Below are 16458 nucleotides of genomic sequence, written 5' to 3'. Positions count from 1 at the left end.
AACCAGGAGGGGGGGGGAAGAGGTGGAAAAACAACACAGCAAAGGGGGGTACGGTCCACCCAATGGACACCAGATCCAAGACAACCTAGGCACTCCTACCTCCTCCATTTTTGAAAAAGACCCCAATACTGATCCCACAAGTCCTACTGATAACGCCCTGTCTATCGTAAACTTGTCAGACCGCAAACTTTCAGATGTGGAGACAAACATCTTAAAGAAAGGTCTAAGCTTTTGTCCATCGCAGGTGGGGGACCCTACCTTATTGATGGTGGATTTGTTCAAATTTACACGACTATTAAAATTAAAAGATCACTTTAAAAACAATACTAGAACTCCTGTTTGTGATTTGAGCACTATACCATCTTGTACCACTACTATTTCTGATCTTCAGAATGCTCAATTTTTGCTATCTATAGAGACTGGTGACAATCCATCATTGCAAGAAATTCGCTCCAATTTGAATATCGAGGAGGATATAACTATTGATAGTGGGCTGAAGGTTCGTTCTAAATATATTCCCACGAACACCCACAAAAATATTGACTTGTTTAACGAAAGAGTCTCACAGGACTTCCACAAAATGGTTGAGTTACCTAACAAATACTCGAATAAACATTATAACTTAACAAAGAAAGAGAGATTGGCACTTGATGGATTGGCCCAAGATAACAGCATCACAATCAAGGAAGCTGACAAGGGAGGGAATGTTGTTGTAATGAATACTGTTGACTACGAGGGTGAAATCGCCAGGCAACTAAGCGATGTCACCTGTTATAAAAGAATACCCTGCAACCCCATTCCCTCCCTTGTCACCCACATTAACAATCGGATACAGGATTGGGGCGAGGTTGGTCTCTTATCTGAAGAAGAGTGCCGTTACCTCAAGGTTGTACATCCAATGGCTCCGTGTATTTATGTATTACCGAAAATACACAAAGGAGGCCCCTTCCCCCCAGGACGTCCCATTATATCTGGGATAAATTCTCCAACCGAACGCCTCTCGCAATACGTGGATGGGTTTTTACAGCCTTTAGTGGCCAATTTACCGTCCTACATACAGGATTCTGGGGACATATTGAAGAAATTTGACGGCTTAGAATGGTCTACAGACCTAATGTTCGTCACACTCGATGTGACGGGATTGTACACATGCATACCGCAACATTTTGGGATCAGAGCACTCTCGTCCTTTTTAGCTCTAAGGACAGCAGATCATATGGACCATAATGAAATGCTCATTGAGATGACAGAATTGATATTGTCGAGAAACTTCTTTCTGAACAAGGACACCTGGTACCACCAAATAAGGGGCACCGCGATGGGGAGCAAATTTGCTCCTTCATACGCGGGGCTTTTTATGGGGTGGTGGGAACGTGAACACGCTTGGGGTAAATATGCCTCCCCCTGGATGGATATGATTATCTTCTGGGGGAGGTATATCGACGACATCATAATGCTATGGAAAGGGAGTGAATTACAACTATTGGATTACTTCAATTATTTGAACGATAATCCTTACAATATACAATTGACAATCAAATCAGACCACAACCAAATAGAATTCCTGGACATACTTTTTTATGTAGAGGACAACATAATACAAAGTAATTTGTACCGAAAAAGCACGTCGTGCAATAGCATACTGCATGCGTCAAGTGCGCACCCTAGTTCTACCATTCGCAATATTCCCTATGGAGAGATGGTGCGCATTAGGCGTAATTGCAGTAAAGAAAATAACTTCCAGGACGCTATACGAGATAGCAAGAGTAGATTTGCGAACAGAGGGTACAATAAAAAGATCTTAGAAAAAGCAGAAAAGAGAATCCTGACTGTAACACGTAGTAACACTCTAATTAAGAAAGCTAAGAAAAAAGATAAGATGAATAAACAGAGTATAGCTTTCATCACCCAATATACACAAAACAGCACGAAGGTGTTCAAAGTTTTGAGAAAACACTGGAAATTACTGGGTGAGGTCCCCAACCTTAAAGAAAATATCAGTGACACACCAAGAGTCACCTTTAGGAGAGGTAAGACCTTGCGGAATATTTTGTGCCCCAGTTATCCCACTAGGAATAAAACGAGTACATGGATGCAGACCAAACCAAAAGGTTTTTACACCTGTGGAGGGTGCAATATTTGCCCCCTTGGCAGAAACCGAACAAGGAAGTTCAAATACAACACTGGTAAAGAATATGAAATAAGACACTATATAAATTGCAACACGAGCCATGTAATTTATGTTATTGGGTGCGCATGTGAAAAAATATATGTTGGTAGCACGGTGCGACCATTAAAACTAAGGATCCAAGAACACACCCGAGCTGTAAAAAATTATGACTTGAGGTATCCAATGTCCTATCATATGCAAGAACATCACCAAGATAACAAAACAATATGGTTTCAGGGCATTGATCACATACCACCACATCCGAGGGGGGTTAACCGTGAACTTACCCTAAGACAAAGAGAAGCAGCTTGGATATATCGCTTAAGATGTGTGGAAATGGGACACAATACAGAAGGGGAGATGCACCATTATTTGCAATAAACTAGGATGTAAGTGCGAATTTGCTAATATGACCGTGGCAAACTTGTGAATACCAAATTTCGGTCCTCTCCTGTTTGAATAATTGGGTTCTGGATTGTTCTTGTACCCACTTTCATCTATCAGGTGTTGTGTTTCATCTTTTGTTCATTTTTATTTTTATCTTTAAGTGACATATCTTTAAGTGACATATGGCTCGATATAAACAAATACATGAATGTAAATTAGCGAAGCATGACTTATGTGGCCTTGTGAAGATTTAATGCACATATCTGTGTCTCAGTACCAGTGATGTCTTTGTTTAAGCTTGTTGGGGCTCCTTGTCTACGGCCATCATGTCATCAGCCCGGTTTCTATCGATTAGCAGCAATAATCTCTCATTACTAAACAGCACATATGACTATTAGATGCGTAGATTATAATTACTCACCCCCAAATACGATTATGGAGTAGGTTTATCATAACCATTATATTAGGAATATAATATTATTCTGTGAATTTCTCTATACCACAATTAGTGTTTCTCGATTTATCGTAATCAGCAGTAATTATCATTTCGCATTATAAATGTTAAAATTTATTGTAATAAATCTCAGACACTTATGTGGTCACTTGTGTAAGTTCTCGAGAATTTTTTCGATAATATATCCAGGCCGAAAACATGCAACAGAACCAATATAAGCCTAGTTTTTGACTAGCTTAAAATGGCGCCGACTTTAGGCAAAACGATAGTGGTGAGCGCTGTGCGAACTACCGTCTACCACACGTGGCCTGGGATTGGGTACCTTTAAACCTATCAAAGTGAAGGTGCCTCTGGAGTCTTGCCGGAAAGGATTTGGCGCGCGGACTTTTGAGACGCCAACCGGGGGTTCTATATTTCGACCCTAATAGGTAAGATTTTTACATATAATTACTGTACCTGGGATATGCCAATCAAACAAACTTTGTCGCGGCAGTAATCCCGTAAAGTAGCGGGTCCCTAGTATATGGCTATACACCTTGGTTGGTTTGCTCAATGGCACCGGAGACCGCTTTATTGGTCTAGGACATAATTGTGCCGTGTTTGGTGTTACGAAGGAAGGGGATAATATACATGTCACGTTGGAATAGTGCGTTCCCTTGGGTCGACATGGGTGGTCGTTTTCGGTCTAACCATGTCGAGCTTAAAGTGATGGTGTACTCTGAAAAATGAACACCACTTTGGACTTGCCTTGCGAGTAACATTTATTTTGTGGTATATGAATACTTATACCCACATCGACTTTTTCAGGTTACTGCCTCTAAATGATTGGGAACTAAGAGTCAACTGAGGATTTAGAAGTTTGACTATTTAACGGTGCATGACGTGCACGTTGTGGGATTCAAGGTATGTGACTTATGTTGCTAATATCTAACGTGAGTGTTACTCGCACATAGAGAGAAAGGATAACAATGTGTAGCACAAACACAGACTGCAACGAAAATTGTTACATTGTGATATGTATATATTTTTTAGGCTAGTGCCCCATGAAAATTGAAAATACCAAGCATATCGAAAATTGTGATGAAGAAATAGGAATACTCTCTAAGAAATATATCCGCTGAAATCATAAGGTACAAACAACTTTATCACATATTTGAATTTGTGATTTATGTAATGTATTCCTACTGAACATGTGTGAATGTAGGAAAGGATGGGACTTAAACTCCCCCTCTCATGGACTTTTATTTTATAACGTTTTTTAGGTATATGCTATATATCATCAATAGAAATTCTAAAATAATTGGCAATAAATTGTCTGTCTGCGAAAGAACGAATTAAACCAAAAAACGAATGAAACGAAAATCCTTGATTTTGGACCTACTTTGTTCATTATTTACCGGCACCGGGTTAACGGATTTGCATCTCATCTCAACTTTAATTGCGGTAGGAGGATTGCATGTCTTTGTTGACGGAAAGTTTTTTCATGTGCTGTGCTATGTGGTTATGAGATATACCTATGGAGGGAATTGCTGCTTTTTTGTATGGCCGAGGCTGGCTTTCAATGGTGGTTGAGACAAGGGGTCATTGCTCAATAGGGTTGTCCCCTAGAAACAGCCTTACATTGAGGATGGGGACTTTTGGAATGGTATTATGGGACCATATGGTCAGAAAGAGATCTTTGCCTTTGGAAATTGACAGAACTTGTCTGGAAATGTATTTGATTGGTGCGAAGTTATGATCATAGTTGTATGCTCAGATTTGAACAATCATAATAACAATGACGCTGTCTACAATAATTGAAAACAAAATGCAAAAATGTCTTGGACTTGCCCTTTATCAATATAGGACCTAACATATTAGGTTTCCTTTTCTCATAATGAAATCTTGAAACATACCGATCATGCAGCATAAGAACCTAAAGAAATAGTTAAAATAATGCACGTTAAGAAAGCTGCAATTTTATGTGTAAATGAGGTTTTTAACTTGTGTCTCTTTTGGGTATATGTAATGTCTAATGTTTGATGTATATTTTCTCACGTGTGTTTTATTTTCATTTTGTTACAGTAATTCACAAGGGTCGTTCTGTATGTCTTATATATATTTTTGTTTCACAGCCCTGAAGAAGTTCCGCTTGACGGAACGAAACGCGTTGGCTGGTACCACAATGGTTTATTAAAGGAACTTTGAACTTTTTGATATCCACGAATACAGCGTCCTTCATTTTGAAAAATCCTTGCCTATAGACTTTATCAACCACACATGGTGGAGATCTAAATTTGTTGGCAGTGCATTTCAAAGTTTGGTATCAAATTGATTTTTCCCAAGGATTTGGGATATACTCTCAAGGCAGGGAGTATTTGAAACTTGCACGCCATTTGAAAAATTAAGTTTATACAAATATTGGTGATATTTGAGTTGGTGCTTTGAAGGTGTTAAAGTGGTCCACTGCCCATATTGTGTTGTATAAAAATTCAGCTTACCATGTAGGTCTCACTGAAACCTTCACAAAGGTCTCCACTTATTGGTACCGCACTCCGGAACGACTACACGAGATGAACCGACTGATAGATGACGGATGCTGGCGCAATTGTGGGCAGGTGGGCACACTAACACATATCCTGTGGGACTGTCCTATAATACAGGCATACTGGTCGGAGGTAATTGATGAGATAGATACATGCTTTGAGATTGAACTGCCCCGATTTCCTGCTTACACCTTGCTAGGCCTCCCCAATGGCTTAATGTACCCATTGAAATCTCGAAGGGGGAGGCAGATCGCAATCATGCTGGGCTCAGCTGTTCAGAATATCCTAATACACTGGCGCACGCCGACCACTCCTTCTCTAACGGGTTGGCTACACAGGCTGTGGTATGTTCTGGGGATGGAAAAGCTCTCACTCACACTAGCTGGGGAAGTGGACAGCTTTGAGGAGCTGTGGCAGCCTTTTCATGCACTGCTAGCTACGGAATTCAAAGAAATTACATGCCCGAGATACCTTAGACTCATGAGGCTTACGCCACCATTGTAATGGGCTATCCGATTGGGGGGGGAGTGAGTGTAACCATACGAGCGCTGTTGAGGAGGGAGAGGATGAACGAGCCAAAACCTGTTTTTTTTTTTATTACACAACGCTGGACAGGGTGGAGGGGGGGGGGGGAAGGGTCGTTGGGGGGAAATGTTCATTCAAAGAAGGGTACGACCGGCTGGGGAATTGTTCCTGGAACTCTTTTGCACATCTCCACGCCCGGGGCCGGATACTAGGGTGGCCTTCCGAGGCTGGGACACACGAACAATATTCCCGAGACGCCCCCTGATGTAAGCACTAACCCTTTGTATAATTGTTTGCTTTTGCCGCTGTACCTTTCTAATAAAAAATACTTTAAACCTAAAAGGCTTAATTCAAGGTTCTGTGCGATTCGGTAGCCTGGATGGGCTACAGCGTTGTTGAGATAACACAGAGTCTAATAAATCCAGCGGACCGCGTCGGTATGGGCCCACTCAAATGTCGACAGGCTCAGTCACAGTACCTTTTACTTGAGGCGGCCGGCGCGGATGTGCGAGCTGGTTCCGGTGTTCGTCGCGGTGCAGAAAAGAAAGCGTTGCAGGACGCGTTGTCCCTCAATGCAGGTAGTGGCCCGTTGACAGAGTCGGTGAATCCAAGGCGTGCGTTGCAGGGCGAGACGGTGCTTCGATGAGGTGCTTGCAACTTGCGAGGATCAGTCCGGACAGCGGGGCGAGTCAGGCGGTGCGTCGCGAAGCGTGCGAGGCAGTGCCCAACTCCGGTGCGGTCACAGGACTCGGAGTCAGCAGCAGGGACCGCGTCGGTCAGACCAGTACGAGTCGGTGTAGCGAGGCGTTGCACGTCGCGGTGTCCACCAGTCGTGGTGCAAGCAACGGCTCGGTGACGACGTCAGGACAGAGTCGGTGAGCTCAGAGCTTGTGTTGTTCGAGGCGTACGTTGTTCGGTGCGTTGCCTACAGGACATCGAGCCGGTCGTGAGAGTCAGTCACAGCTCCCTGCCTCTGTAGCCACTGAAACATCGTTTCCAGCAGCAATCCACAAAGGCTGGTGATGTCCACTGGTCCTGGGACTTCGGTCAGGGGGCAAGCTCTCTTCCAAGCCCTTGGAGATCTTTGCACAAGTTGAAAGTAAAGTCCCCAAAGTTCTTTCTCCTCTCTTTGGCAGTCAGGCAACCACTGCAGGCCAATCCCCCAAGCAGCACTTCAGCTTGGGAATAGTCTCTCCTTAGTTTCTTCAGGTTCCTTCTCCTCAGCAGAGGTTTTGTCTTGTAGGTCCAGAAGTGATCTAATTTCATGGGATCGGGGTCCCAATACTTATACCCTTTAAAATCCTTTGTTCTCTGAGGGGAGAGGGGCCTGTGCCCAGTTCAAGCCAGTTCTGAAGCACTCTGTTTACCAGACTTCGCCTCTCCTTTCACAGCGCAGGGCAGGCACATCAGACGCCCTACAGGAGGTGGAGCCAGCATTGTGGAAGGCAAGTACAGTCCTGGAGCACTTTGTTGACAGTCTTCCTTCTCTTCTTTTCAGTGTGCAGGGCAGAGACATCAGACGCACGACAGGAGGTTGAGTCAGCATTGTAGAGGGAAGGCCCAGCCCTATTCAGGCCCCAGGTGCAACTCATCCCTCCCATCTAGATGCAGATCTCCCTATTCACCACCGGGTGCCCCAGCCTGTCTCTTGGAATCCCCCAGCCCTGTCACTCACAAAACCAGACGAAGGAATACGCAACCTCGCAAAGGAAGGCTCAAATGGTTAGGCAAGCAAATACCTACTTTCTAAAAGTGGTATTTGCAAACACAGAATTTTAAAATAAACTTCACTAAAAGATGTATTTTATTATTCTGAGTCCAGGCATACTAAACTCGAATTTCTACCATGTTCTCTGAGTCAGCCAGGATTATAAACATGTAATAATCTAGCAGCCCATTCTGGCCTATGGAGAACAGGTAGCCTTGCAATAGTGAAAAACGAAAATGGCTGTAATTCACTATTAGGACAGGCCACACACATCAGGGCTTGTCCTACCTTGTACTTACAATGCACCCTGCCCGTGGGCCTACCATAGGGGTGACTAATATGAAGTCAAGGGAAGGTTTAGGGACTGGCAAGTGGGTGCACTTGCCCAGTCAGCATGACAGTACCAGACTGCACGCAGGCTCTGCAATGGCAGACATTAGACCCATTTTACAAGGCCGCTTCTGTGGGTGGCACAACCAGTGCTGCAAGCCCACTAGCAGCATTTGGATTTACACGCCCTGGGCACACTCAGTGCACTGTACTAGGGTCTGACAAGTAAACCAAATATCCAATCATGGAACCACTAATCAATACATCAATTTATAGTAGGGAGCACCTGCACTGTGGCACTGGACAGCAGTGGCACAGTGCCCAAAGCATCTAACACCAGCAAAAACACATGAGGCAACAGCAAAAAATGGAAGGGAGACCCACTCCAATGGTGCCAGGTCTAAAGCATAGGTATGTCTCCGAGTCCTGCAACACTTCCCAGTGTCAGCTTCAGATCCAAGCAATACAAAGGGGTGACGACACAAAGTCCTACTGGGATCAGTCTACCACAGCAACCTCAAGGCCATCAGCATCACCAATGATCTACCAAAATCACACATAATTACTAAGAAGTACTATAAATTGCAGCTCTGCAATAGTTACTAAAGCTGTGCTCTTCATCTTGATACATAATAGAGACCTTGACCATCTTTTCTCAAGTGTACTTGGGTCACATCACCATCCCAGGCTAAAACTGATACTCTATTCTTGCATGTTTACTGTATTTCATGCAATGACAGATCTGAAAAGATTGGAGAGGGGGTTGCTTTCATCTACAAAGAACAACTAGTTCTTTCATGTTTTATTTTATTAATATCTAGTTTTGCTATGGTCACAAGGCAGCTCTGACCTGAATGATAAAATGATTGTGGTGGTTCTAAATGGGTCAGTTACTGCTGTGGTCCCATCATGTTTAGACTTCACACTGTGCTTGTTAATACAAGTTTCCTTAAAGTTCACTTGAATTAAGGAATACTTTTGCAATGACAACTCACTCTTTCTAATCTGTTGAATGCCTGACTGTCAACATCCCCACCAAAAGGGTCACATCAGAATGATCATCATCCACCGACCTTTGTTGAAAGAAGATACCTTTAGGGATGACCATATCCAATTCATGGCTACTCATGCCTCCTACCCCTTGACAGCATTTTAGTTCATGACTCTAAACTACAGTGGAACAAAGGTAATAAAACAGTGCCCAACTTAGAGACTTTCTAAATTACAACAAACTTGTCGTACAATCAGCATCTCATGCACACATTAAGAACCATCTCTGACCCCATTATTACCAGACATGAAACGGTACAAACACTACACCCTGTGTCAATGGTCTGTTCAGATCAATTGCTTCTACGGTTTCTTCTTCAGTGCACTATTGTGCTTAACTGATCACCTAGAAAATCCTGAAAACTAATAGAAATCTTAAGAATATATTGGTGCAGCAGATATAACTGTGTGGTTGTTTGTCTATGGTTGTTCATGGGTAAAAAAATAAACTGTGTTATGGAAAAAAAAAAGAATATAGATCCCGGGGCTTTGAAGGACTGGGTTGTATCCCTAAATGCTAAGATGACGCCAAGAACAGAGCCTGCCTTTCTCATTCAAGACTACAACTACAACCTGACTCATTAAAAACAGTGAGAACCAATATCCACTTGTAATTTTGCCAAGTCAACACGCAAAGGTAAATCTTGTCAGCATCTGAAGTAACATGGTGGAAGCATCTTTCACACCTTCATACTACACAAACACAACCCCAAAAAATTGCTATTTAAAGCTATAGATACAATTTAAAAAATAGACTAAATTAAGCTCAGAACCCACCTAAAGAGCTTTTAACAGTATTAAAAACTGTGAAATGCTCCCTCTCGCCAGCTTGATGAATCCAGGTGTGAAGGATTCACCAGCTATTTTTCAAACAAAATCACTGCTTTTAGGAAAAGACTATCAATCACCCCATCATGGATGAAAGTTGCCCACCTTTCATTCTAGTAGCATCTTTGCCAAAGGTTACGTCTTTGATCCCATCAGTTGACAGAATAATGAAAACGTCATCACGGAGACAAGGCTGACCCAGTACTCATTGATATCATCCTTCCATCCATAACTAGGAAACACTGTGATGCCCTGACACCTCTCTGGCTAAAGTGCACCAATGCCTCACTCCGCAGTGGAGTTTACCTCACCCTCTCAACATCAGACACATTTGACCTCTAATAGAGGAGAAAAACATCAACCCCACCTAAACTCGGATCACCCAAAAACCTGATTTAGACCAATATAAAAAAAAACTGCACTCAACTACCGGTCTTGTCTCCAGGTTAGAGAAATTTTAGCATGTCACCCCTGTACTTACTCCACTGAACTGACTGACTTTGGAGGCATGAAGGCCATAGAAGACAGTATGGATTATTCTACAAAGCACTACAGATGGGTATCCTGAAACTTCTAGTTACTAAAACAAGCACAACTGGACGAACTAAAGATTCCAGAGGAAAGGCCTCTTTATGCCTCCATCTTCCAAATTTAATTCCACCACGAATCACGCCATCTCCAACAATTGTAACCTATTTCGAACTAAGATACACATGCCCCTCAGTTCAAATTATTCAAAACCAGCCTGAAGAATCACTTGCTTTCTACTCACTATGCTATTTTGAACCTAAACATGTTTAACATCCCTTGCAGTAAAGAATGATTCAATACAGGATTGCAATTTCTGAAAGTTCCTTTCACTTGATTGTATAATATATATATATATATATATATATATATATATATATATTACCTACTTGCGGTCGCCAGTAGGTAGTTATAGTTAGGATTGTTTTCCATAGGGAAATCGCAACATTCTATTGGGAATAACTTTGGCGCCGGTTGAGGAATCTGCCTGAAATTTTCCTCAACTTTGCCTCGCGGCGCTCCGGTCCTTCCTTGAAAGTTTGGGGGGGTTTCGTCAAGCGGGGGCCGAGATAAAAGGGGGGTCCCAAACGTGTTTTCCCCATGTTAATTTCCATAGGGCGGTCGGACTCACTTTTAGCTCGAACGGCTGAATGGATTTTCACCAAACTTGCCAAAATTGTAGGGACTGGTAGCCCGATGTGCCTTTGCTATGTCTCAAGATATGTGCTCCAGAGGATTTTGAGTAATTTAGGTTCAAAAATATATATATATCTGTAAGCGCGCCCCGGTACGCGCTCCGGGCGCGCCACGCGACTTGCGCACGGAAAGCTGATTGGTTCACGGGTGTCTGTCAACATTCCAAACAGACCGGAGCGGCCGCCATCTTGTGTCTCGGTAGGATCGAGACACAAGAGGTGGCAAAAACAAAGGGGGAAATAACCGAAAAGGGGCAGGGTAGACCCCCCCTGACCCCCTAGGTTTGATGTGGGGGTCATAAAAGGGCCCCGCCGCATAAAAAATAAATTTAAAAAAATCGATTTTCGCGAGAGGAGCGCCCGGTACGCGCCCCGGTGCGCGTACCGGGGAGGGTAGCCTGGAGAAAAAACAATGACAGACTTCTTTACAAATGTAGCATTTTTTAATACATTGGAGGTAGTTCTTTTTCATTTTTTTTAAGAACACATCTCTTTGATGAGAATTGGAGGTAGCTCTGAAAAGAACTTTTGTTTTTCTTCTTTTTTTTAACAAAAACAGGGAACTGGAAACAGCTCAACAGGAGCCAAAAAATAAATAAAAATTAGGCCTGGGGATGGCAGCGGTGGTTCTCGAGAGCTCGAACCATGAGTGTGACACTTTGCTCCCCATAGCAAAGAAGATGGTCACATTTTCGGCATTTTAATATAGCCTGATTAAAAGCAGGCTGAATATTTGGTATCATCTCCTGCTCACGCCGACGCACAGAAGGTGTTGCTCCACCGGTAGAAGTAGAGCCACCATCCCTGGGAGCCTCTCGTGCCAGAGCCCTGACACTCTCCCGTGCATAGATCTGGGGATGTTTCCTTGACACGTGGCGTATCATCGTCCTGTTCCCGAAGCTGTATTTTTTTCTGGGATTTCCTCTCGATAAGATGGTGTGGCATATTTTACACTCCACCTTTGGAGCATTTACCTTCTTCTCCCCCTCTGGAATTTTGAAAAATTTCCAAATGAAATGTTCCTTCACAGTTCGTTCAGGAACCTCCTCATCAATGAAATCCTCAGTCTCATCACTGCTGCTGGATGCTCTTGCAGCCATGATAATAGAAGTAAATATGACACAGGTGCCAAAAGCAGGTCTTGCACTCACAAAAGTGAAACAAGAAGTGAAGGAAATGGGTGGGGATTTTAGTCTTTGTAAAAAAAAAAAAGTTAGGAACCAATGAAAAGAGTTATTTCAAGGTCATATGACTTGTTACGCTTACGCTACGAGCTCTGGAATGCGCCCGGGGGCACATAGCGTAAGCGCGTCAGGACGTTGCGCGATCGTATGCGCTCGCGTGCTTCCGGGTGCGCTTACGCAGGGCGTCATATGACGCATCACGCGGTTACGCGAAACGTCACGATGTTGTTTTCGTTCGCGGGAATAGCGCTAACGGGACGCTCACCGGTACGCGTCCCGGGGCGCGCCGCATCATTGCACTTACCCGTGCGTTCACCGGTACGCGCCCCGGGGCAACAAAAAACCCCCCAAAAAATTAATAAATAATTATACAATATAAAATTCGTTATAACATTTTTTACTTTTTTTTTTTGCTATTAAAAAAACCTATGAAATTCACTGAAAAAACCATAGGTTTCACACCAGTTATAGTTAGGAATTAGCATTTAAAAAACCTATTTAATTCACTGAAAAAACCATAGGTTTCACACCTGTTATAGTTAGCTGGAAGTTTTACTCGCATAAAACCATTGAAATTCCCACGTTATAGTTAGTTGGACTCACTATAACTTGCGCGTGCAATGCACTGCTGATGACGTCACATATTACATCACTCATAACATGGTCAGTGACATCACTCATGACATCACTGATGACACCATCCAGTGAATGTGTGTCTTTCTGAAAAATAAATATTAGTGAGTAATGTTTAAATATTTAAATATATGTATTAATGTTTCACTTTGTGTATAAGTGGCTGCATGGGTTGGTGAGTAGCTACATGTGTATGTATATGGGTTTTTAGATGTTTTTCTTAGTATCAGTATAAGTGTTTGTATGGTTTGGTGGGGGTATTACTTAGCACATAGATGCATGAATGACTGACTGTTTGTATGTGTTTTGAATACAGCATATGTGCAGGACTGTATGGGTGGATGAGTCTGTATATGTGTATGTTAGTGAGTGAATGACTGTCTCACTCGTGTCTTTATCAGTAACTATATATGTTTTAATCTAGTATATGTGAATATTGATGTATATAAGTGAGTATATGTGAGAGTGAGGGATTGTAAGAGTTCCTGTTTAAATAAGTATGTGTTTCTATAAGTGATTGTTTAAGAGAGTAAGTATGTGTAAGTTTCCTTAGAAGTAAAGTGGTAGTGTGTGTATAGCTGTATATGCAAATAAATGGATGTTTAATAGTTTATTTGCATGTGTGAGTATGTGTGAGAGTATCTTTTGGATGACTGTCGTTGTGTAACAGGATATATAGGTGTATCACTATATATGATGAGTGAGTATATGTATGAGTGACTACATAGAACTGTTGGTGAATGAGTGGATGTGTATATAGATGGTGGAATTACTGAATTGGTTGTTGTAACTGGTATGGGTATCTCCATTTTTTTTTAAATTTTAGTTTCTATTTTTGAATATGTGTTTCAAGGGTTACATTACAGTGAAAGGAGGTCTGTCACTCTGTCACAAGGATGGTGTCATCAGTGATGTCATGAGTGATGTCACTGACCATGTCATGAGTGATGTAATATGTGACGTCATCAGCAGTGCATTGCACGCGCAAGTTATAGTGAGTCCAACTAACTATAACGTGGGAATTTCAATGGTTTTATGCGAGTAAAACTTCCAGCTAACTATAACAGGTGTGAAACCTATGGTTTTTTCAGTGAATATATATACATATATAACTTATTTTATCACTAAACTAATTATTTTAGTCCCTCCAATATGTGACACGCGTTGGCACCCTTGCAAAAGGGTCATAATCACATGTCTTAAACATATGATACTAGATACCCAAAGTCCTCAAGCCATTGTTTGGTCAAAGTTAGGGTTGCCAATAAAGAATATGTGTTCAGTTGGACCATAATCTTTAAATTTTACAACTGATTTTAGAATTAATCAATTTTCATGTTTCTGAATTCTAAAATGTTTTTCATTTTATTTGTATGTCCTTATTTTTTGTAAATTATAATGCATATGTTATTACTGAAAAACAAACTCTACATGTATTTTTTAGCCTCATATAATTGATAACATTAAGCAAAGATAAACAGTGCTTATTCCTCTGGCAATAGCAGTGAAATGGTTGATTGGGTGAGTAAAATAGAGGGAACAAATGGGGAATGTAGCAAGGAGTAAGTATAACTGAGGGAAATGTTCAACTGGTGCCTTTTTGCGACAACATTATTACTTACAGATTTCCGACAAGCTCTCGAGGCAAACATTTCCCTGACCCTTGATGGTCTACACATGACACCAGGGCAATCGCTCAACATGAAGATCAGTTCTTCAATATCTTTTGGGCCAAATGTCCAGTTTTTGCTGGTTGGCAAAGAAATTAACTTGACTCTCTCTGTAACAGGTGCTAAAAGAACAAAACATTGAACACATTATAATGAGAGTGAAAAAAATATTTAAAACAATCACAATTAGCAAGTTTATTTAAAGCCTATAAAATCACAAACAAAACATCAGAGTAAAATCAATTTTTCCTTTTAAATAGTCACTGGTCAGGAGGAGTCTAAACAGTAACAAACAAAACAATCTGTAGATTTTAGAGTAACACACCTTCCTAAATTTGTCACTTAAGTCCTGAATTAAAAATGTCCTAGCTACCATAACGGAATGTTTAGATTCAATTAAGGACATGGAGGCAAGAATTATGCTGTACATTCTTCACTTATATTTACAGCAGTCATGTCAAGATATATAAACGGGACGTCATTTCCCATGAACCACTGGGAAAGTCAAACAAAACAGTTCATCCAATCGGGAGTCAGGAACTCTTGATAGTCCCTTATCACTCTTGCCGGCTCCTCTTTCTTCATGCAACAGAGGCCGACTAGTATCATTCATCAGTTTTGTTTAGATGAGTCTGTTCCTAAAGAAATATGCAAGATAATCCTCGACTCCGTATCTTTCATTGAATTGAAACTTTCCGTTACAAGAGGTAAGAGACTTTTCATTCTCTGTCAGGACTGATAGTTTGGTGGATTCGGCAAAGGAAGGGTAGGATATAATATGTGAATTACATTTTGTCCTCCTTGAAATAAGAAAGTAACTCCCTCCAGGTTGAATACTCAAATGGTTAGATCCAGAGCTCTGACATCCGAAACCCGTGTACAGGATACCAGACATAGTAGGGTAGCGAATTTGTCTGACATCTCTTTCCTGGAGAGGTATTTGTAAGATTGCCAAGAGGGAAAAAGGTTTAGGAACTTGTTGACGTCTCACAGGGTAGAGTACCAGGGCTTTGGAGAGAGAGACAATCGAATACCCCTAAAACGTTTGCGGAAAGACCGTCGAAATCGCTGATCTGAAGGTACTGACTGAACTGTATACCATCCAAGGCCAAAGAAGCGAGGACATTCATTATATAGACAACATCTGTCCCCAAAGGATCCAAGTGTTTCTGGTAACACCAGCACATCCATCGAAACCAAGTAGATCTGTAGTGTTTAACTGTGCTGTGGGCCCAGGCTTTGGACAGTAGGGATGCAGCCTGTTGTGAAAGTCCTGGGATTACAGCACTCCCTGTAATCCTCCATGCTATAAAATCCATCCAGTACCAGATGGTGCGGGTTCCCCTCTGGATCTATTTTCAATTTTAAAATATGCATTTGTTATTGTTATATATAGCTTAATATATATTTTAGTTTTTGAGTCTATTTGTAACATATTGCAGCGACTGATATGTGAAAAGTGTTTTTTTTCCAAAAGGAATAAGTTGTGGGTACCTATATTTTTGTCATGTTTCCCTGTACAAAGTACCTATAGCACATGATCTGAATTGCAGATGGTTTTACAGAATTTACTTATATATTCATTTTGCGTACTTTCTACTCATTCGAAGAGGGATTTTGTTTGTTTCTGCTCCAGGTGCGCTACTGCCTTAAGGATAGAGGCATCGATAACCTTGCATAAGTTATCGTCAAAGGGGAGATATCTACTACTGTCCTCCTCCATATAATTCTCCTCGTTGTCACTCATAATGTTGAGTAAATAGAAACCTGG

General features: G+C 41.7%; 1 protein-coding gene across 1 annotated transcript in view; it reads right to left on the bottom strand.

Moving 5' to 3' along the window:
- The window catches only part of PMS2 (PMS1 homolog 2, mismatch repair system component), a 124146-nt gene that overhangs the window by 15437 nt on the left and 92251 nt on the right, over window positions 1–16458 (bottom strand). Inside the window, exon 14 of the mRNA XM_078665148.1 lies at window positions 14640–14809. Within this exon, the coding sequence (XP_078521274.1) occupies window positions 14640–14809 (170 nt within the window). The remainder of the gene's footprint in view (window positions 1–14639; window positions 14810–16458) is intronic.

Source organism: Lissotriton helveticus, chromosome 10 (genome assembly GCF_964261635.1).
Source record: "Lissotriton helveticus chromosome 10, aLisHel1.1, whole genome shotgun sequence".
Taxonomy (NCBI): domain Eukaryota; kingdom Metazoa; phylum Chordata; class Amphibia; order Caudata; family Salamandridae; genus Lissotriton; species Lissotriton helveticus.
This window is presented reverse-complemented; position numbering and strand designations above follow the sequence as displayed.